This window comes from Macaca nemestrina, chromosome 12, assembly GCF_043159975.1.
Source record: "Macaca nemestrina isolate mMacNem1 chromosome 12, mMacNem.hap1, whole genome shotgun sequence".
NCBI lineage: Eukaryota > Metazoa > Chordata > Mammalia > Primates > Cercopithecidae > Macaca > Macaca nemestrina.
In genome coordinates this window covers 125826887-125849183 of record NC_092136.1, presented here as the reverse complement: position 1 = coordinate 125849183, position 22297 = coordinate 125826887, and the positions used below count along the sequence as shown (strand labels likewise).

Below are 22297 nucleotides of genomic sequence, written 5' to 3'. Positions count from 1 at the left end.
GAGGCTGCGACCGGAGCAGAGAAGAATGTGAGCAGAAACGACATCCACAACGCACTGACCGCCAGGCTCTTCCAGCGAGGCAAGCGAAAGGGGAGCCGCCCCGCGCCAGCTTCTTCGCGACAGAAAAGGTGACAGCCTCCTCGGAGGGCTCTTTCATGCCGCTTGCGTGTTGCGGGTGCCAAAAAGGTGAAGGCGAAGGGAAGCGGATGTGCCGCCGGCAGGGCAAGGCCGGGCTGCAGGCGGCGCGGACCCCCGCGGCTCTCGGTGGGGCCGGGACTCCGGGGCCCAGGCCGGCCGCGCTCCGCCCCGCCCACCCCACGGAGTCCCGCCGCGCCTCCCGGTCCCCCGCGACCCCGCCCCGGGCTCACCTGTGCGCGGGCCCAGTCGCGACGCGGGCTGCGCGGGCTCCCCGGGGACCAGCAGCGCGCAGGCCCCGCTCCCCGGAAGCGCCGCCAGCCGCACCGCCCCTCCCACGCAGCCCGGCCCAGTCCAGACCCGGGAGGCGCTGGGGCACGATCGGGCTGCGGGAGACGCGGGGCGGGGCAGCCCCTGTGTCCACCGCAGCCCGAGCCCCGGCCAGCCTGGCTTCTGTATGACTCCGGGCGCCCGTCCTCCACGCTAGCTGCGTCGGGGCGGTCCGCAGCAACTCGGAGAGGAGCTTGTGGCCAGGGTTCCCCGGCGCCCGCCTTGACAACCTAAAGCCTGGGTTTTGTTCTAGGTGGGAGAGAAGGAGAAAAAAAACCACCCTATTCCACCCATTTAATCCTCCTAACACCCTGCAAGGGGCGTGTTCGTACCTTTTTCCTTTTATACAATCGAGAAACATGAAGCTTGGAAAGATGGAACGACTTTTCCAAAAGTCACACACAGCGAGGGGTGTACGGGGCTGCAGTGTAGGAGGGCAGACCCGGGCAGCAGCTGGGAAGGCAGGCCGCAGCGGCCACCAGCTCCTGTCCCAGACACTGGTTGATGCCGACGAGGATGGAAACCCCGCCTCATGCCAAAGTGCTTTCTTTGCTCCTCTAAGCAGTGATCCCACATGGGCGTTATGGTGCTGCAGAGCCGCTGCGAACAGCTTGGTGTAGGCAAGGGGCTCGGAAGTCCTGGGTGAAAGAGATGCCTTTGCCTCCCACTTCTTAGAGCTCTTCAGATGTTGGTGAACGCTGTGAAGCACCTTGGGGAGAAGGGAACGGAGCATTCCCCACACTTGTTTCACTCTACAAGAAATGTGAATGTCTTCCTGAGCGTCTTGCTACAGGGCATGCCAGTTTGGAAAACACTATCCTCAAACTCTGTGCACGAAATGCTGGAGTGTGGAGGTAGTTTAATTAGGCCACGTAAGATTCATGATCTCCCCCTCCAGTCTGATTTCCTCCTTTTCTCACCAGACCACCAAAGCGGATGAGCTGCCCATCCTGGGCGGGCTCTGGAGTCAACTGCCTGGGTTCACAACCAGCGCTCATCACTTACTAGTTGTGTGGCCTTGGTGAAGTCACGCGACTTTTCTAGGCTTGCTTCCCTCATCAAATTACGGAGACATGAAGCTTGGAGAGATGGAACGCTGGTGTTCTTGCAAGGATTAAATGAGTCTACATAAAGCAGATCAGGCACCTGGCCCTGCACCCAAATGCCCAGTTTGCTTTGACTCTACCAAGTATACCTCTACCCAGGGCCCTCCTTTTGCCCAACTCTGCTCTGCAAAACGCCCTTCTTCTAGCAAGGCCTATTTTTTTTTGTTTGTTTGTTTGTTTTGTTTGTTTGTTTGTTACCTTTTTCTTTTTTTTTTCACATCACATGGGTAACAACCCTTAACAAGGTTTAAGGGAGGCACATCTCACACATGTGCGTGAACACCCAAATATCATGCTTATGAACTACAAAGGGATCAAGGCCCATTTTTGCAGCTTATTCAGGAAAGCTTTGCTTAACCCAGCCCTTCCCACCTCCATCCCTCAAAGGCAGTAGTGCTTTTCATTGTAAAGAGACTGTGCTCTGGCTGCTTAGGTCCCATTTTAAAGTAAAAATTCCCCGAGGCCAGGGTTGGTTCTTCAGGCTCCAGCCAGAGCAGAGGGACACTGGAGGAACACTCAGATAAACAGGACTTGACTGCGCCAAGTATGGGCCAAGCGTTGGGACAGCTGAGTGTTGGGCAAGGATGAAGAAGGCTTGGCCCGAGCTCTGCACAGCTCAGTGGGGAAGTAGAGCCCTGTGGGAGGACAGGGGAGTTGCTCAGTGCCTTTTTTTTTTTTTTTTTTTTTGAAACGGAGTTTTGTTCTTGTTGGCCAGGCTGGAGTGCAATGGTGCAATCTCGGCTCACTGCAACCTCCGCCTCCAGGGTTCAAGCAATTCTCCTGCCTCTGCCTCCTGAGTAGCTGGGATTACAGGCATGCGCCACCATGCCCAGCTAATTTTGTTTTACTAGAGACGGGGTTTCTCCATTTGGTCAGGCTGGTCTCAAACTCCCGACCTCAGGTGATCTGCCCACCTCCACCTCCCAAAGTGCTGGGATTACAGGTCTCAGTGCTTCTTAATAAACATAGTACTCACTGTGTGGAAGGGAGCAGCTTCTGGGTGAGAAACACTTGAAGGCCTTTTCCCTTTCACCCTGAGATTGGAATGTCCGTGCTGAAGGGAGGGGGAGCAACTGCCTGGCACCTAGGGGAATCTCACAGGGTCAACCGGATGTTGACTTGTCCCTCCTCCATATCCCTGGCAAGTTCCTTCCTGTCTTTCAGCACCGCCTTCTTCCTCTTCTGCCTTCTGCCTGAGGCCTGGCCCCCCCACCCTAACCCCAGGGGCTTCTGCTGTTACCTCTCTGGTAGCACATCTCCTCCCCTGCCATTAGTAAGGCCCACCTCCATCATTTCTTCCCTCCCTTTCATCCTTCTCCACAAAGGCCACTATTCTTGTTGTTGTTTTGTTTTTGTTTTTGTTTTTGAGACAGGGTCTTACTCTGTTACCCAGGCTGGAGTGCAGTGGTGTCTCACAGCTCACTGCAGCCTCAACCTCCAAGGCTCAAGTGATCCTCCTGCCTCAGCCTCCCAAGTATTAATAGCTGGGACTACATGTGCATGCCACCATGCTTGGCTAATTTTTGTATTTTTTGTAGAGACAGGATTTTGCCATGTTGCCCAGGCTGGTCTCGAACTCGTAGGCTCAAGTGATCTTCCCACCTCAGCTTCCCAAGGTGGTGGGATTATAGCTGTGAGCCACTGCGCCCAACCCCAAAGGCCGCTTTCGAGGCAGAGTGGGCAGTTTACCAGCTGTTTCTATTCCCATTCACTTCTCCTTCTCTGCAAATGTCCAGACCTCAAATTCCACTGAAACTGCTCTTCGAGAATGAGGCCAACACTGAACTACTTGGGACTGAATCCAGCAGGTACTGTGATCACTTCCTCCTTAGCTTCCACGACACCACACTCTCCTGGCTTTTCTCCTGTCTCTGTAGGTACCTCTTCAGTGTCCCCTTCTTTGGTTTGTCCCTTAAATGTTGGTGGGGTCCCTCCAGCTTCCCTCCTTGGTCCACTACTCTACCCTCTGGGGTGATGCCATCCTGCTCTATGATGTCCACATCTCTATCTGTAGCCCAGATTGTCCCCCAAGGACCATGCCAATCAGCCCAACCCCTTATTTGAGGGATGCCCTACCGGTACCCCTCATTCACATCCCAGACTGCACCACTCACTCTGTCCCTCACTCCACTCCTCCGTGGTGCTCCTCATCTCTGGGAGGGCGGTACTTCCATCCAAAAACCTGGCCATGCGACTTAACCCACTTCTTGTTGCTGGCGTCACCCTGGGAACCATGATGGTTCAGGCACTCCCTGTCTCTGCCACACAGACTGCAACCACAGCCTCCATCTGGCCTCCTTACTGCCTTGACATCCTCATCTGCTTTCCACAAGGTCGCCCAGGTGATTCTTCTTTTTTTTTTTTTTTTTGAGACGGAGTCTCGCTGTGTCGCCCAGGCTGGAGTGCAGTGGCCGGATCTCAGCTCACTGCAAGCTCTGCCTCCCGGGTTTTTACGCCATTCTCCTGCCTCAGCCTCCCGAGTAGCCGGGACTACAGGCGCCCGCCACCTCGCCTGGCTAGTTTTTTGTATTTTTTAGTAGAGACGGGGTTTCACCGTGTTAGCCAGGATGGTCTCGAACTCCTGACCTCGTGATCCGCCCGTCTCGGCCTCCCAAAGTGCTGGGATTACAGGCTTGAGCCACCGCGCCCGGCCCAGGTGATTCTTCTAAAAGGAAAATCTGATCGTGTTGCTCCCGTTTAAAACCCCTCAGTGGCTCTGGTTCCTCTTCTTGCGCTCCACGATCCAGGCGGAAAAAGTCATACTGAATCCTGCTATGGTCTGAATGTTGGTGTCCTCCCTAAAGTCATAGGTTGGAACCTAATAGCCAATGTGCTAGTGTTAAGAGGTGGGGCTTTTGGAAAAGTGATTAAATCATGTGGACTCTACCCTCATAAAAGGGATGAGTGTTCTTGGAAGAGGTTGAAAGAGGTTGCCTGACACCTTCTGCCACATGAGAGTGCAGTGAGAAAGTACCATCTTTGAAGCAGAGAGCAGGCCTTTACTAGACGTTCAATCTGCTGGTGCCTTCATCTTGGAGTTCCCAGCCTCTAGAACTGTGAGCAATACATTTCTATTATTTATAAATTACCCATTCTAGGATATGTTGTGATAGCTGCCCAAGTGGACTAGGACAAATCCCTGAATCTTATTAGTTCTTGCCTCTGGGCCTTTTCATATGGTTTGCCCTCAGCCTGGATCCTTCCTTGGCCACCTTGCATTCACTTCACTAAATGCCCATTCTTTAGGTTCAGCTCAGAGGTCAACTTCCCTGGAGGAGCTTCATGGAGAAACCCCTTTGCCACCCTCCTACTCCCACCCTGGGTGAGGTGTCTGTGTTGTGTGCTTATGCCAGCACTGTGGGGGTCACACTGTATCTGATCTAGGGATGAGGGGCTAGGAGGGGCAGGGCTATGAAAGTTCCAGCAAAGACAGGACTATGTTTTGCTTGCTGGTGTATCTCAATGTGTGACCCTGAGCCTGGCCAACAGTTGGATTGAATAAATGTTGGTAGAATACATGGCAAACCCATCCCTCTTCTTTATAACCAACTTCCTGCAGGAACTCAGGAATGGGAGGTACTTGCTTACAAGCAAGACACCTACCACCTAGGATCTAAGAAGGACTCTGTCCGCCATCTTGGAGCTTGTGGAGGCTTGCTGGGAACAGGAAGGCTGTGATCCAAGGCCATTTTTGCTGGGGCTATAAGTGGGGTTTCCAGAACCAAAGTAGGCACACAGCTCTTCTTAAAATTGAGCATTTATGCCTGGGATGAAACCGAATTCTATTTGGGCAAGAGATGTGCTCATGTATACAAAGCAAAGAACCACACAGCGACTCCTGGTGGCACACCACACAAAACCAGAGTAATCTGGTAAAAAGTAACCTGAGTTCATGGAAACAGTGGCATGGTTTATGCCAAATTCCCAATCTTCCTGCTAAGACTACGGACACATAATCTGTGTGACACTGTACCGCTCAAGGATTTAACTAATAAAAGGTGGGTTTGTGCTCATTTTTTGTTTTGTTTTGTTGTAAAAGAGCTCCCTGTCCTGATACAAGGCTAATGGGGTGCTTCAAAAGCTCCTGCTGTACAATGAAAAGAAGAGACAGAAGACCGGAGGGAAGGAGTTCATCACATGTATTGATTGATGGATAGGGTAAACAGACAATCAAGAAACCTGAGCCACGCTGCCCCAGAATGCTCCCATGCCTGGGCTGTCTGCTAAGAGGGTCAGAGGCAGTCTTTCCTGGTCAGTGCCAGGATGGAGCCAGTCCTGGGCCAGGGTGCTCAGGCCTCCAGCTGGATTGCCCTGGTGGGGGACACCAGCATGGGCTACAGATCAGTCCTAGGATTCTGCTCATCGCTTGCTGTTGGCCTGGGCCTCAGTGCCTGTGCCTGCCCAGCCATGTGGATGCAATGGCCCGCCTGAGAGGAGAGGACACTGGGGAGGGGGAGAAGGCCCAGCACAGTGCTGGGGAAGACTGGAGCAGCAGAGAAGGCTGTGAACACAGCCAGGATGCAAGCCAGTGGAGCCAGTGCAGAGCACACATGCTCACATGATGTTGTTCTCCTGGGTCTTCTCTCCCAAGTAAAAGCGGTTGAAGAGGAAGGGGCTCAGGTCGATGGTCTGGAAGCTGCCCTTCAGTATCATCTCTGCCACAGCTCGCCCAACGCCAGGGGCCTGCTGGAGCCCGTGACCACTGAAGCCAGTAGCAAAGTACATGTTGACAACTAGTGGGTGGGGGCCCACCACACCATTCTGGTCAAAAGTGTTGTAGTCGTAATAGCCGGCCCAGGCTGTCTGAACCTGCGGGTGCACAAAACACTGGGGTTCTCAGGAAGGCTGCAGCCACACTCCATCCTCACTCCTCGTCAGGGGTCAGCACAAAGTACCCTCTAGCCACTGCTGAGGGGTCTATGGAATGCCATGTGTCCAACAAATTCCTTAGCAGTTGTGACATGGAGGGACTACGGCAGTGCACAGTTGCCAGGGGACCAACGTCATCTGTCCCATCTAATGTCCAAAAATAAAAAGGAAAACCTGCCCTTGCCAGTTACCTTCAGAGTCTCAAAAGCTGGGACCCTCAGGGCCAAATGGGGCCACACCTTCTCCTGGAAGAAATCATGGTCCACTTCCAGGTTCGCTGGGTCTGGTTCTTCCTCCTGGAGTGAGAGGTGGGGACAAGGCTTACATAGCCTGGGACACAAGGGCAGACCCAGACTTGTTCAACAATCCCTGTGCAGATAGGGGATGGGGAGAAATGGTCCCAGTTCAAATCTGGAGGGGGCTCTAATATCAATTAACACAGCACGCAGCCCCCCAGAAAAGCCTGATTCTTTTTCTTTTTTTTTGGGACGGAGTTTTGCTCTTGCTGCCCAGGCTGGAGTGCAATGGCGTGATCTCGGCTCATTGCAACCTCTGCCTCCTGGGTTCAAGCGATTCTCCTGCCTCAGCCCCCCAAGTAGCTGGGATTACACACACCCAGCACCACGCCCAGCTAATTTTTGTATTTTTAGTAGAGATGAGGTTTCGCCATGTTGGCCAGGCTGGTCTCGAACTCCTGACCTCAGGAGATCCACCTGCCTTGGCCTCCCAAAATGCTGAGATTACAGGCATAAGCCACCGAGCCTGGCCAAAAGCCTGATTCTTTCATGACAATTATTCTATGTCTCCTTGCCAGCATGTCCCACCCCACTCGGCTTACCTCAGCAGGGCTACGACCACCTAGGTAGTTGCTACCTAATCCTTCCCGGCGGAAATAGGCTCCACTGGTGTCTGCAACAAGCGGAGTCTCTAGGCCTGGTCCCTGGGGGCAGTGCCATACATACACATACCTGCCACAGCCAGTGAGGTTATGAACTGTAGAAACAGCAGGGCCAGCAACCCTCCCCAACCCCGTCCACCCCCTACCCACACATACCCTCCCAACCCTGTTCCCACACACACACCCCCCCTCCCCAACCCAACACATGCACACACACCCCCCTCCGCAACTCCCACACATACACCCTCTCCAACCCAGCACACACACACATACACACCCTCCCCAACCCCATACACACACACACACCCCCCCTCCCCAACCCAACACACGCGCACACACACGCTCCCCAACCACATACACACCTAGTGCGGTTACCAATTACAGAAACAGGATGGCTGGCAATGCCCCCCAATCCTGTCCACACACACACAAACCCTCCCCAACCCTGTCCACACATACACACCCTCTCCCCAACCCCATACACACACCCTCCCCAACCCCACACACACATACACAAACACCCTCCCCAACCCCCCACACAAACACCATCCCCACCCCCCACACACCCTCCCCAACCCCACACACAAACACCCTCCCCAACCCCCCCACACACATACACACATCCCCTCCCCAACCCCGTCCACACATACACACACTCTCCCCAACCCCATACACACACACCCTCCCCAACCCCACACACACATACACCCTCCCCAACCCCACACACACATACACAAACACCCTCTCCACCCTTCCACACAAACACCATCCCCACCCCCCCACACCCTCCCCAATCCCCCAACAAACACCCTTCCCAACCCCCCTACACAAACACCCTCCCCAACCCCCCAAACACCTTCCCCAACCCCCCCACACACAAACACCCTCCCCAAACCCCCCCATACAAACACCCTCTCCAACCCCCCAAACACCTTCCCCAACCCCCCCACACACAAACACCCTCCCCAACCCCCACCACACACATACACACTCTCCCCAACCCCACAGGCACACACACACCCTCGCCAACCCCATACACACACACACTATCCCCAACCCCCCCCCACAGACATCCTCCCCAACCCCATACACATGCACACACACACTCTCCCCAACCCCATACACACACACATACACCCTCCCCAACCTCGTCCACACACACACACACACCCTCCCTAACCCCCCACACACACCCTCTCGAGACCTAACCCCATACACACACCCACACCCCCTCCCCAACCCCATACACATACACACTCTCCCTAACCCCACACCCCCACACACCCCCTCCCCAACCCCACACACACACATACACACACACACACGCTATCCAACTTTGATGTCATTTCTTTCTTTCTCTCACCAACCTCCTCAGCTGCCCAGAGGACAGTTACCTTTTCCTCGGCTCCACAGGTAGCTTGGTGCCCTGCAGGGTGCCAGGCGGCCCCTTTCCAATACCAGCCAGCGCTGCGATTTGTGCAGACCAGGCTCCGGCTGCGTTGATCACAATGGCGCATTCCACAGGCTGGTACTCCAGGCTGTGATCCATCTTCACCTGCAGGCACCAGAGAGTGAGGGGTGGGAAGACCCGGACCACATACCAGGCACCCTGAGAGGTGCCCTCCTTCCTGGGCCTTAGTTTTACCCATACTGGAAAGTGGGTCAAAGAAGACCAAAACCAGAAGAGTCACAACCTTTCCTGTCCCTCCATTTTGGTAAAGGACATCACCAGACTAGAAACTTACATGGACTTCATGGATGCTTTTCAAGGTCACCATTTCGTCATCTGTGGTCATCATGCGTTGAGATGAAGTGACAAAACCTGCAGAGAGGAAAATGAAAAATAGGCCTTGGAGGCCCTGAAAAGGAAGGAAATGGGGATTTCACTTGTTTCTTAAGGAAAGAAAGCTGGAAGGATGGGAGCTTTCCTACAGACACTGAAGCAAACAGATGAGGGAGCTGGCATGAGCTCGGCCACACTCTGACAGGACAGTGCTGAGGTGCAATCATCAAGCAGATCACAAGTCACAGCGCAGCTCAGTGAGGAACCCGGGTCAGGATGCCTAGGACCTGCTCTCAGGGTAGACCCCTTTCCCCCGCAGCCCTTTCTTAGCTTGTGACTGAGAAGGTAAGACCTAGTCTAGGCCTATGCCCCAGTTGCTAGAGGAAACAAGCTCAGACTCACGTGTCACCTCTCCCTGGCAGAAAAAGACTCCCATGGACGTGAGCTTTTGCCGAAGCCCGTGGAGCAGACACCAGGGGTCAAACCAACCTTCATTCTCCATCCCTGTGATAAGAAAAAGAGAACTGTCACAAAGACAGATGAGGACTTCTGCTCTCGGATTGTATTTCCTGTGTCCCCAACCCCTCTTGAGGGCTTGTAAGCCAGGAAAGGTCATCCTGACCAACTGAACCACAGAGACAAAGCCTGCTGAAGGCTAGAGAACTAGCATGGCCCAGGGCAGTCCCCATGACACGGGAGGAAAGCGTTCCTCCTTCAGCTTGGCTGTGGGGTACCCGAGACTCCCAACCCGTGGTACCCCTTAGTCTCTACCTTCAGGAAAAAAGCTGTCCCCTCTGCAAGCAAGCCTCACCATAAGACGCCAGAGCCACTCCCTCTGTGTTTATCCAGGGAAACTTGTTCCGAAGCTGATCAGGAGACATCAGACAAACTTTGGCTCCCTCCTGTCTGAGATAAACGTGTGGGTCGGCGTATGTGTGTCAGAGAGGAGAGTGTGCAGAGGGGTGAAGTATGGACCCCAACCTCACAAGTGGGGAGTCCAGCTCAGTCATGTCACTTCTCTGCCCCAAATGCCCCTATTTTTCCTCACTGTTGAGTGGCTGAAGACCAAGCCTCCTAGTTAGGCTCTTCAGCCTTGACTGCCTTTCCTTCCCTACTCCCTTGTCTCCTTTCAGCACACAGAGCTCCCTCTATCCCCGTCTATTCCATGACTTTTTTTTTTTTTTTGAAACGAGTCTGGCTCTGTCGCCCAAGATGGAGTGCAATGGCGTGATCTCCGGCTCCCTGCAACCTCCTCCTCCTGGGTTCAAGTGATTCTCCTGAGTAGCTGGGATTACAGGCACACACCACCACACCTAGCTAATTTTTGTATTTTTAGTAGAGATGAGGTTTCACCACATTGGCCAGGCGGATCTCGAACTCCTGACCTCACGTGTTCCATCTGCCTCAGCCTCCCAAAATGCTGGGATTACAGGCATGAGCCACTGCACCCAGCCTATTCCATTAACTTTCACAACAAGGTGGTAACCTTGTTCCCTCCACTCCTGCCTGGATCCACCTCCTCTCCACTCCTTTTACAATCCTGTTCCTGAGTACAGGTATCTCCTCTGGGTCACTGTCCCCCAGAGCCGCCTCATAGCAGAGGCACCAACAGAACACTCCCAAGCCAGACTGCTGGCTTCAAATAAAATCCCACTGCCACCACTTACTAGTGCCTTATGTCTCAGTTTCCTCATATGTAAAATGGGGATGTTCTGATGATTAAATGAGTTAATATCTGTACAGCATTTAGAATATTTATGTCACCGTGAGACTTGGGTGTTTGTTAAATAAACATAAAAATAAAGCCTCCGGCCATATTGCATCACAAAGATGCCCACCCTCACCTGACCACGAGAATCATTTAGAGCAGGGGTTGCCAAATCTGACCTGCTGCCTGTCTTCGTAAATGAGCCACACTCCTTCATCTGCGCTTCTGTCTATGGCTGCTTTCATACTGTGATAACAGAGTGGTTAGAACAGACTGTACGGCCAGCAGAACCTAAAATACATACTATCTGGCCCTTTACAGAAAAAGTTTGCTAACTCCTGACTTCAGGTTCTTGTTAAAACCCAGATTTGTGGGCTCCTTCCCTCGAGATTCTAGTTTATTAGGTCTGGGATGTGTTCCAGGTGGTTTTCATGCTCTGACAAATTAGGAAGCACCTGGCAGTGTTTTGTCCATATCCATGGTACAGCACTCCCACGGGGCACTGCAGGTCTGTGTATTTCCTTCCTGACACATTGAGGTCCTAGACCGCAGGGATCTGTCTTATCAACTCTGCTTTCTCACTTCCTAATCTGGTGCAGGAGCCACCCAACACCTTTGGCTGCAAAGCAACTGAGAGGCCGTGCCAGGCACCCACTTCTGCACTTTCACGTTGCTCTCCATGGCTGCAGCATCCTTTTCTGAAGCCAGCAAGAGGTAGCCCGAGGGGTTGAACTGGAGGTCCAGCGGAGGGGCATTGGTTACAGCCAGGTACTCCTGTGTGCAGAGAGAAGCTCCTGAAAGAGACTGACTTAAGGATGCAAGGAAGAGTTTTCCGCCTTCTTCCCCCACAGCTCCCCAGGCTCAGTGCCCCAGACCTTGAGGCACCCACCACTAGGAAGAAAGGCCAGGGCCCCCCACTTCTTGTTGACTGACCCATTCTTGCTGTCTGGCTACCTTGCTAGCTGGGCTCCTCCCCACTCTGGGCTAAAGGAGGGGTTACCACCCCAACATCCCAAATATCATTGCACCTACATTGATGTTCCGTAGAAAGCTGGCTGAAAAGAGGGAGAGCTGGATGTTTTCAGGCAATGAGAACTGCTGACAAATCCCACCCACTGAGAGCCCAGTGGAGGCCTGTGAATACTGTGGAAAGACAAGAAAAGTTGAGGTAACCTATCACACGTGACTAGAGTACTGCAATGAAAGCTTTGAGCTATACACCTAAAGTTGAAGGGGAGTCCTATTTGCAAGTCTATAATCTAAGACCCATGCATATGTCAACTTGAAGGCAACAGTGTTTAAAATCATTAGTAGCGGATGTGCAGAGAGGGTCAGTCATCTGGAAAGAGCTGACACAGTGGTACAAAATGGTTGGAAGTCCAAGGGCAGACGATTAACATTTGATCTACCATTTGGAAAATGAAAGGTTATGATTGAAGTAAAGTAGCAAGATTCGTGGCTAGCGGCAATGCAAATGGGAACATCTAAAGTGCAAAAACCAGCCGGGTGGTGACTCATGCCTGTGATCCCAGCACTTGGGGAGGCCGAGGCGGGCAGATTGCTTGAGCTCAGGAATCCGAGATCAGCCTGAGCAACATGGTGAAACCCCATCTCTACAAAAAAATACAGAAATTAGCCAGGTGTGGTGGTGCATGCCTGTGGTCCCAGCTACTCGGGAGGCTAAGGTGGGAGGACCTCTTGAGCCTGGGAGGTGGAGGCTGCACTGCACTCCAGCCTGGGCAACAGAGCCAGACCCTGTCTCGAAATAAATAAACACAATAAAATGCAAAAACCTCACAAGTAATGGGACCTGAAAGAAGCAAGTTGAGGGCGGGAAATGGTGGCTCATGCCTGTAATGCCAGCACTTTGAGAAGCCAAAGCAGAAGGGTCACTTGAGGTCAGGAGTTCGAGACCAGCCTAGGCAACATGGTGAAACCTCATCTCTACTAAAAATACAAAAAATAGCTGGGCTTCATGGTGTGTCCCTGTAATCTCAGCTACTCAGGGCACTGAGGTAGGAGAATCACTTGAACCTGGGAGATAGAGGTTGCAGTGAGCTGAGATCGTGCCACTGTACTCCAGCCTGGGCAACAGAGCAAGACTCTGTCTCAAAAAAAAAAAAAAAGAAAGTTGAGACACTTAATTATAGCTTGAGTGCAGAGCTGTGAGATCTCGAAAAATCCAATATTATGAAATCTGCTTTCAAAAGAATAAACCTTATTGCCAACCTTCCTGGTTTGACCGAGGAAGATCCTAGGACAATTTCTCAACAAGGTCCAAAGCACAGTCTCTGCCCATTGGATCTCCTGAGATTGAGGTCTTCCCCTCCTCTCCTTCCCTTGTCCCTAGGGTGCTTAATAAAATGTGAGTCATCTTTCTTGCCCCACTCATGACTCTGTCCTACCCCAGGCCTCACCGTGTGGTCCCGTTCCACCACTAGCACCCGCATACCACCTCGTCGGTTCTCCAGCTGCTTCAGCCAATAGGCCACAGACAAGCCAAGCACCCCGCCTCCCACGATCACCACATCCGAGTGCTCGGGGGGCAGGTGGCTGGTGTCTGGCAGTACATCACAGGGCGTTCCAGGCAGGATCGACTTGATCTTCTTCTTAATCTCGGACACTTTTCCATCCCAGTCTGTGGGATGTAGTTAGGGTCAGAGGGCCACACATTTCCTTCCCACATGGTTGGGGGGTTGGAGAATGGACACAGGAAAAGGTGAGCTAAACAGACACATGAATTGGCAGTCCCCACTGTCAGTCCGTCTCATAAGGTCACCTTGCACCCAACAGTGTTGCCACAGTTTTCTGAATAGTCCACATGCCATCAGTCTCCCTTTTCATGCATTGTGCCAAGCACTGCAAGATTCAATTTCCTAAAATTAATTTTCTACATTACCTCCTGCATAGACCTCTCCTGATCCCAACTCACATGTTCAACTGCACCGTCATCCCCACTTGGGTCTTCCAGGCCTCTGGACCAAGAGGCTCCGGCACACCCCAAGTCACGGCACCCTCTGAAGCATGGCACCTCTAAGCAGCACCTTATCCTGGATATCCATCGCCACAACGAAACCTACATTTATATCCTATCTATAATCAAGTCCCGAGGGCTCTAGTTTCCAAGTAACTCCTCAATCTGTCCCCTTTCTTCCTCTGCCACCATCATCCTAGGCCAAGCCACTATCATCTCTCAACTGGACAAATGCAAAAGCATCCTAACTGTTCCCATTGATTCCCCACTTCCACCCCACCCCCTGCTGCGAACATTTTTACAACATAGCTAGAAATATCTTTTCTTTTCTTTTTTTTTTTTTTTTTGAGACGGAGTCTCACTGTGTCGCCCCGGCTGGAGTGCAGTGGCGCCATCTCGGCTCACTGCAAGCTCCGCCTCCCGGGTTCAAGCGAGTCTCCTGCCTCAGCCTCCCGAGTAGCTGGGATTACAGGTGTGTGCCACGACGCCCAGCCAATTTTTGTATTTTTAGTAGAGACGGGGTTTCACCATGTTAGCCAGGATGGTCTCGATCTCCTGACCTTGTGATCCACCCGCCTCGGCCGCCCAAAGTGCTGGGATTACAGGCTTGAGCCACCGCGCCCGGCCTAGAAATATCTTTTCAAAACACAAATTTAATAAAAAACGCTCTTGATTAAAACCCTTCAGTGAGTTTCCATTACTCTAAGAACCAAAGTCCAAAGTCGTAAACAGAGCCTGTAAGGTACTGCACAATCTCGCTCCTGTTCATCTTATCCTCCCCTACACTCCAGGCCCTTTAGTTCCTTGATGGCACCTTATTTCCTCCCACCACGGGGAACCTACACGTGCTCTCTGCTTTGAAACTGTGTCCACTTCCTTGCCTAGTTAATTCCTTGCTCGGAAAGCCTTTCCTGACCCCCAGACCAGCTCAAACTCTACATGGTCTTTTGGACACAATTGCAGCTTTGAGTTTGTATTGTTACATACTCTAAAATCCATGAGGGGTAGGCTGTGTTCACCTTCACCACTGAATCTCCAGCCTATGGTAACACCTGGCATATTTTAAGTGCTCAGTAAGTACCTTAAATAAATTAATCATTTTGCCATTTCATACCTCACTCAAACTCTTCTCAGCAGCACCGCAATCTTTCTTTGGTCTGGCCTTAGCTCACCTGTCCACACTACATTTCATGCTACTACTCACACTGTCTATCTAGATGGCTTTTGCTAGTTCCTTGCACAAGAACAATATTTTTCTCCTAATCTGCACTCAATTATTCAGAGACAGGAACACACACCTGTCTTAAGCCAGTACACATCCTTCAAGGCTGATCTCAGTTCCCACCTGCTCCATGTACTTCCACCATTATACTAGCTAGCAGTGCAAAGCATTCTTTAAGTTGAGTTCTATCCAATCTTTTTTTTTTGAGATGGAGTTTCGCTCTGTCGCCCAGGCTGGAGTGCAATGGCGTGATCTCGGCTCACTGCAACCTTCGCCTTCCGGGTTCAAGCGATTCTCCCGCCTCAGCCTCCCGAATAGCTGGGATTACAGGAGCCCACTACCACATCTAGCTAATTTTTGTATTTTTAGTAGAGACGGGGTTTCACCATGTTGGTCAGGCTGGTCTCGAACTCTTGAGCTCGGGTAATCCACCTGCCTCGACCTCCCAAAGTGCTAGGATTACAGGCGTGAGTCACCGCGCCCGGCCTCTATCCAGTCTTGAACTGGCCTACTGTCTATTGAAATTTTCCCTCTCTAGGTACACTCTAGCCATCTTCCAGGACATTCACTGAATCCCGTCTTCTCTTCACTCCTTCACCGCAACAGCACTAAGTACAGCATCCTGAACGCGGGCAGGACTTAATGCACATCTGTACCACCTATCAATCAGTCTGACTGTAACCGGAAACGTAGAATGATGTGAGATCTGCCACCTGAGAAGGGCTGCCTTGGGAGCCATACACCTGCACCGCCCGTACAAGCTCTGGTAGGCAAGCTTACCCCCTTCCCCAAGCTGACCCACTGTCCTGCCAGTGTGGGTCACGGTTTCGGGTCCTGAAGGACACACAGTCGGAGGTTGGGGACACCCCAGAACCACAATACCCTCTGTCGTCCTCAACTTTACCCAGAGAAAAGCCTCCTCTGCGAGTGCCTGGCCTCCGGGTCAAGAGGCCCCGGCCCAAGCCGTGCGGCAGAACCCTCCGAATCATGGCCCCTCTGAGACCGGCACCCTCTGAGAGCCGCACAGCTGCCTCGCTATTATCCCAGCCGTCACTGCTCCGCGCCAAACGCCATTCAGACGAGCGCGCCAATTGGCCAGTGGCCCTCAGGGCTCCGCCCCCCCACGCTATAGGTGGCCGTCTCCCCGTGACCTCTCCGGGAGCCCCGCCCAGGCCCGCTCCCACCCGCCATTGGCTGGCCTTGAGATTCGTCAGGCCTGCGCGCCCTCGGGCGGAGATGGGGAGGGCACCCAGCTTTCCGAGCGGAAGTGCGTTGAGCCGGTTTCCGGGGCCGCTGGTGTGACGTGTCCCGCGCTTGGCGCAGCAGGAAGCGGCGGCTCTCGCGGCCTGAATTCCCGGCGCCGGCCCCAGCTCCTCTGCCGCTGCCGCCATGCTCGACTTCTTCACCATTTTCTCCAAGGGTGGGCTTGTGCTCTGGTGCTTCCAGGGCGTTAGCGACTCATGCACCGGGCCTGTTAACGCGTTGATTCGTTCCGTGCTGCTGCAGGTACCGCCCCCGTGGGATCAGAACTCCAGGCTCTTCTTTCCTGACCCGATCCATGGTCCCTTCGATTCTATTCCGCGCCTCCTCCCACCCTCCCCGCCCACCTCAAACTGGCCACTCACGCGTAACCCGGGCTCCGCTTCGTTTTCTCGTCCCCTTCAGAGTACCCACAACTTAGTGACGACCCCCACTCCGGCGTCTGGACTCTAGCCGAATTCCGGCGCCTTTGGTATTCCCCTCCGCTCCCTCTATTTATCCCCAGCAGCTTGGTTTTGTTGTTTCGAGGCTAGGTGAAATAACAGATGGGAAAACACCTTTACAAAACTGAATGCTGTATAGCTGCTAATAATCTGATTGTTTATATGACTACTTTCGTTTTGGCTCCTATGCGCCTTGCTGCCTCTCACCTCCTTCCCCCAACTTGGTTATCTTCTTTCATTTCTGGTGGAATGCCAGAGAGAAGTGCCCCAGCATCCTCTTGTCTTGGGGACAGATTTGAGTTTGAGGGAAATGTCTGGCTTTTTCCCAAAGGTAATCCAAACCCAGGGCCCAAACCTGGGTTTTCTGGGGATGGTCTGAACACTGAGACATACTCTTTCTCCAGGAACGGGGAGGTAACAACTCCTTCACCCATGAGGCACTCACACTCAAGTATAAATTGGACAACCAGTTTGAGCTGGTGTTTGTGGTAAGTGGGATGTTGTAGAGGGACGATTACATTGTTAACATAGTCCTGATTATTAAGAGAACTCTGATTAATTGCAGCCAGTGTATATGATGACGTAACTGAAAAAACTAGAAAGGTAGATGGGGGAAAACAGCAGCTACTGGGCCCAGGCAGGGAGCTTGGCTGCCTGTCAGGACAGGGAAACCGGCCAGGTAGCTGAACTATCTCTGAAAGCCAGGGTTGAGTTGGCGTCCCTCCATTCTAGGCTGGCATGTAAGCAGATCTGTTGGCTCTGTTTCTTCCCCTAAACAGGTTGGTTTTCAGAAGATCCTGACACTGACGTATGTAGACAAATTGATAGATGACGTGCACCGGCTGTTTCGGGACAAGTACCGCACGGAGATCCAACAGCAAAGTGCTTTGAGTTTATTAAATGGCACTTTTGATTTCCAAAATGACTTCCTGCGGCTCCTTCGGTGAGAGGCCTGCCTTCTCTAAAATCAATTTATTTCCCTGATTTGATGATCTCTCTGAAGGTGGTTCAAGGGTGGTAAATTGGTGTGTTCAAAGACATTCCTAATTTGCTCCCCAGTTCTCATTGTCCTCTTAGGTGTGAGAGTCCTTTCTCTGGACTGTTATTTTTCCTCCTGCACGGGGTAGAAAGATAAACCATTCTCTTTTTTGTTTAGTGAAGCAGAGGAGAGCAGTAAGATCCGAGCTCCCACTACCATGAAGAAATTTGAAGATTCTGAAAAGGCCAAGAAACCTGTGAGGTCCATGATTGAGACACGTGGGGAAAAGCCCAAGGAAAAAGCAAAGAATAGCAAAAAAAAGGGGGCCAAGAAGGAAGGCGAGTTTGAGTTCTTTGGATACACTGGGATGTGAAAGGTGTTAAGACGGTGCTAAGGACTGAGGTGTTCCTTCTTTCTGTCATTGCTTGCCTCCTTCTCACTCAAATGCTCACCATCCTATAATCCCCAGGCCTTGTGAACTCCAAGATGTTTGGTCCAAATTTCCTTTGAACAATTTGGAAGACTTTTAGCCATTGTCTAGTGGTTGAGATTGTCTTTTTTTTTCCTTCAGTGAGTTTTTTCCCAACAGGTTCTGATGGTCCTTTGGCTACCAGCAAAGCCGTCCCTGCAGAAAAGTCAGGTCTTCCAGTGGGTCTTGAGAACGGAGTAGAACTTTCCAAAGAGGAGCTGATCCGCAGGAAGCGAGAGGAGTTCATTCAGAAGCATGGGAGGGGTATGGAGAAGTCCAAGTGAGCACTCTTTCTTCAGTACTCTCAAAATACTGTTATCTAGACATGATGGGTGCAAGGGAGTTCTGGTCTCCGGCTCATGTTTCCTTTCCTGCTTCTCCACCATAACCTGTTGCAGCAAGTCCACGAAGTCAGATGCTCCAAAGGAGAAGGGCAAAAAAGCGCCCCGGGTGTGGGAACTGGGTGGCTGTGCTAACAAAGAAGTGTTGGATTACAGTACTCCCACCACCAATGGAAGCCCTGAGGCTGCCTTGTCTGAGGACATCAACTTGGTAAGAGGCAACAGGGGTCAAAGTGAAGGTTATCTTTAATAACAAATTGGGAGGAAGTAGAGTGTGGGAACATGATACTTGGATATGAATGAGGGGTAAGTTATACTTGGAGCTTCCCCAAATGAAAGAGATAGAGCAATGTGGACTTCTTCCTCAGAGACCTTAGTGTTTCTGGCCCCATCTCCTTTCCCTGTATCTTCCAGATTCGAGGGACTGGGCCTGGGGGGCAGCTTCAGGATCTGGACTGCAGCAGCTCCGACGACGAAGGGGCTGCTCAAAACTCCACCAAGCCTAGGTAGGGAGATTTCAAGTGGGGGGGTGGCATATGCATCTGCAAAACTGGTAAGATACAACTCCCACCTACTCGCTGTATGTATATTTGTCATCTCCTGTCCCTGCAGTGCGACCAAGGGCACACTGGGTGGCATGTTTGGTATGCTGAAGGGCCTTGTGGGTTCAAAGAGCTTGAGTCGTGAAGACATGGAATCTGTGCTGGACAAGATGCGTGATCATCTAATTGGTAAGCTCTGAGGACCGGGCTGACTCATGTTCACGGGATACAGGTAATTGAGCGCAGACTCACTAGCGTTTCTCACCTGCACGATAAAGACTGGTTGTTGCTGACATGGAACTGACCTACCTGTCCCCCTCCTCAGCTAAGAACGTGGCTGCAGACATTGCCGTCCAGCTCTGTGAATCCGTTGCCAACAAGCTGGAAGGGAAGGTGATGGGGACGTTCAGCAGTAAGTACTGCCCTAAGTGAGCAAGTGCTTATGTGTACCAAGAGGTTAAGTGCACAGACCTCTGTTCTTACGAGGTATGTGACTTTTGGCAAAATCCTTAACCTCTAAACCTCTGTAACCTAGATTTTAAGGGTTATTGAGAGGATTAAATGAGTTAGTCCTTGTAATGTGCGTCTGTTCTGGATTTCTGGGAAAAGAGTCTAGTTAACTGTCTTAGTCCCCTTAGCTCAGAAAGGTGTTAGGCATTTTTGAGAGCATTCTTTACACAGCTGCAAACGTCCTCCACCTCCTCTTTCAGCGGTGACTTCCACAGTAAAGCAAGCCCTACAGGAGTCCCTGGTGCAGATTCTGCAGCCACAGCGTCGTGTAGACATGCTCCGGGACATCATGGACGCCCAGCGTCGCCAGCGCCCTTATGTCGTCACCTTCTGTGGTGTTAATGGAGTGGGGAAATCTACTAATCTTGCCAAGGTCAGTGCAGTTCCCCAGCCTGTCGCTGATATTTGTGTACTTCTCGTGTCTCAAAATCCTGGCTTTAGGTGACTTTTCTCACTTCTTTTTCACAGATTTCCTTCTGGTTGTTAGAGAATGGCTTCAGTGTCCTCATTGCTGCCTGTGATACGTTTCGTGCCGGAGCTGTGGAGCAGCTGCGTACACACACCCGGCGTTTGAGTGCCCTACACCCTCCAGAGAAGCATGGTGGCCGCACCATGGTGCAGTTGTTTGAAAAGGGCTATGGCAAGGATGCTGCTGGCATTGCTATGGAAGCCATTGCTTTTGGTACAGTGCACGGGAAGTCGGGGGGCTTATTTGGGGTCCCTTTTCCTCCTTTGGTTCTCTTGGAATTTGCAGATCAGGCTTGTGCTACTACAGACTCGTTAATTACAGTAAAAAGTCAGATCAGTTACTTGCCATGCTCTGCTTTTGGGTAATAGATATAGTTGCAGGCAAAGTTAATACACCCTAACCAAAGAAGCCTGAATTTGGTCACCTTTATCCTGTTATCCTCCTTTTCCTGAACATGTTTGGTGATGGCCAAGCATACAATCAAGTTTGTCTCACATTACCTTGGAACCAAATCCAGGGCCCAAGACAGTGAACAGGTAGCCAAACTAGGATTTTCTGAAAGGAAGCTGGGAATGAGATTAGTTGTAGTCCAGGTTTTCAGAGTTGACCACTTTCTTTCTTTAGCACGTAACCAAGGCTTTGACGTGGTGCTGGTGGACACGGCGGGCCGCATGCAAGACAATGCCCCTCTGATGACTGCCCTGGCCAAACTCATTACTGTCAATACACCCGACTTGGTGCTGTTTGTAGGAGAAGCCTTAGTAGGCAATGAAGCCGTGGACCAGCTGGTGAGAGTGTGGGCCCAGTTCCCTTTACAACTTAAGCTTTAGTCAATGTAGATGGTTCTTACACTTCTGTCACCTTTTTTCTTTCCAGGTCAAGTTCAATAGAGCCTTGGCTGACCATTCTATGGCTCAGACACCTCGGCTCATTGATGGCATTGTTCTTACCAAATTTGATACCATTGATGACAAGGTAAACGTGAGACTGGAGGGTGGAGTGGGCATCCTCCGCAAAGGAGCTGAGGCTGCAAGGAAGCCTTGGCTCCAGCGCTTCCTGTTCCTGAGAGGGCGAGTGAAAAGTGGGCTCGTGTTGATTGGCTGTCCCTTCTCCACTTAGGTGGGAGCTGCTATTTCTATGACGTACATCACAAGCAAACCCATCGTCTTTGTGGGCACCGGCCAGACCTACTGTGACCTACGCAGCCTCAATGCCAAGGCTGTGGTGGCTGCCCTCATGAAGGCTTAACATGGCTCTTGCCCAATACCAAATCGCCGCTTTCCCCACAAGCCCTTCTTCCTGTATCAAGAATGTGCTTTAGAGTATGTGAGCAGCTTGTCTTCAGTGTAGTACAAAGGCAGAGCGAGGGGGCTTGTGGCTCCTTCCAACCCCATTCCCCGTTCAGCACAGCCGCCATCTGCAAGGAGGGCCTAATCATGTTAAAATCACTGCCCACTGACCCTCTCCCAGCAGGTCTTCCCCTTCCTACTCAGGCACCCCCTTCACTCTGCCTACATACTCAGTCTCATTACAGCTTTGACCAATGGTTGGAACCCAACACCAGAGCTTTGCTAATAATTAGTGTGGTCAGGAGCCGTCTGAGCCTAATGAGTCCCAGCTGCATTAGGTTAAGAGACTCTTCCAGAGCCAGCGCCAGGTCTTGAATGGCACCTCTCCCTAGGATACACAGCCTGCAGGTCCCCAGGACCTGGATGACACCCGCCTCACTGTGGCAGTGTATTGCCTGTTAATTGCTGCTAATTCTAATTCTGATGATGATTCCTACTCCATTGTTTACCCCAAAGCGTCAGCTAGGCTGGAGTGATTTGTTACAAATGAGCAAAAGATGAGTCCCTGCTTCCCTCAGAAATAAAGGGAGGTGAGCTGCAGGGTTGCATTGGGCTTCTCGGCCTCCCAACTCTTCCCAGTCCCAGAATCCAGAAGTCAGCTTTGCATGTTCCCCTTCCTGGGAGGAAACCAATTGTGAGAAGGGTATATGTTGCCCCCTCCCCTCCCATCCTCCTAAGCAGTCCTGGCTTTTCCTCATCACTCCCCTCTACAGTGCCTGGTAGACAAGTGCTACGTTGAAGAATACAAACCTCTTGTTAAGACTTGTCCTGTAGCTTGATATTACAGATGTGCTATTAGTGCAATAAGGTGAAGGCTGTCTGCCCAGAGAAATAAGTAATTTATATAAGAAAATAAATTTCATAAATAAATTGCCTTTTAGGTCTTGGAGTTCTTTTATACAGGATTCAA

General features: G+C 51.8%; 2 protein-coding genes and 1 pseudogene across 6 annotated transcripts; 1 reads left to right on the top strand and 2 right to left on the bottom strand.

Annotated features, from left to right (window-relative positions):
* Positions 1-1788: 1788 nt before the first annotated feature.
* On the bottom strand, positions 1789-1886 carry LOC112425695 (small nucleolar RNA U13; annotated as a pseudogene).
* Positions 1887-5693: 3807 nt separating this feature from the next.
* On the bottom strand, positions 5694-16107 carry LOC105476241 (FAD dependent oxidoreductase domain containing 1). 5 transcript variants are annotated; one of them, XM_011731971.2, is made up of 11 exons: positions 15930-16107; positions 13247-13467; positions 11862-11972; positions 11485-11603; positions 9933-10027; positions 9524-9625; positions 9084-9160; positions 8733-8893; positions 7279-7408; positions 6632-6736; positions 5694-6380 (listed from the first exon to the last, which is right to left on the bottom strand). In XM_011731971.2, the coding sequence occupies exons 1-11, from the start codon at positions 16012-16014 to the stop codon at positions 6126-6128; spliced, it is 1461 nt and encodes a 486-aa protein (XP_011730273.2). In that variant the 5' UTR covers positions 16015-16107; the 3' UTR covers positions 5694-6125. The 5 variants fall into 5 exon arrangements, with proteins under 5 accessions (XP_011730273.2, XP_070932148.1, XP_070932147.1 ...); XM_071076047.1 differs by having other exon boundaries at positions 9933-10023; positions 15930-16068; XM_071076046.1 differs by lacking the exon at positions 13247-13467 and having other exon boundaries at positions 15930-16068.
* A 209-nt stretch (positions 16108-16316) lies between these two features.
* On the top strand, positions 16317-22261 carry LOC105476242 (SRP receptor subunit alpha). Its single transcript, XM_011731974.2, has 14 exons — positions 16317-16531; positions 17133-17216; positions 17508-17671; positions 17885-18045; positions 18297-18456; positions 18575-18728; positions 18932-19023; positions 19130-19248; positions 19385-19471; positions 19770-19942; positions 20038-20251; positions 20663-20826; positions 20915-21013; positions 21158-22261. The coding sequence occupies exons 1-14, from the start codon at positions 16415-16417 to the stop codon at positions 21284-21286; spliced, it is 1917 nt and encodes a 638-aa protein (XP_011730276.1). The 5' UTR covers positions 16317-16414; the 3' UTR covers positions 21287-22261.
* Positions 22262-22297: the final 36 nt, after the last annotated feature.

Bases quoted from the DNA above. Each gene is read 5' to 3' on its own strand.
- LOC105476241 (XM_011731971.2), bottom strand. From the start codon at position 16,014: ATGATTCGGAGGGTTCTGCCGCACGGCTTGGGCCGGGGCCTCTTGACC. The intron at 9,626-9,932 runs GTGAGGCTTGCT...TTCTTATCACAG, and splicing joins AGTGGCTCTGGCGTCTTATG to GGATGGAGAATGAAGGTTGG. The intron at 9,161-9,523 runs GTGAGTCTGAGC...TCCTCTCTGCAG, and splicing joins CTGCCAGGGAGAGGTGACAC to GTTTTGTCACTTCATCTCAA.
- LOC105476242 (XM_011731974.2), top strand. From the start codon at position 16,415: ATGCTCGACTTCTTCACCATTTTCTCCAAGGGTGGGCTTGTGCTCTGG. The intron at 18,046-18,296 runs GCGAGTTTGAGT...TTTTCCCAACAG, and splicing joins AAAGGGGGCCAAGAAGGAAG to GTTCTGATGGTCCTTTGGCT. The intron at 21,014-21,157 runs GTAAACGTGAGA...TTCTCCACTTAG, and splicing joins TTGATACCATTGATGACAAG to GTGGGAGCTGCTATTTCTAT.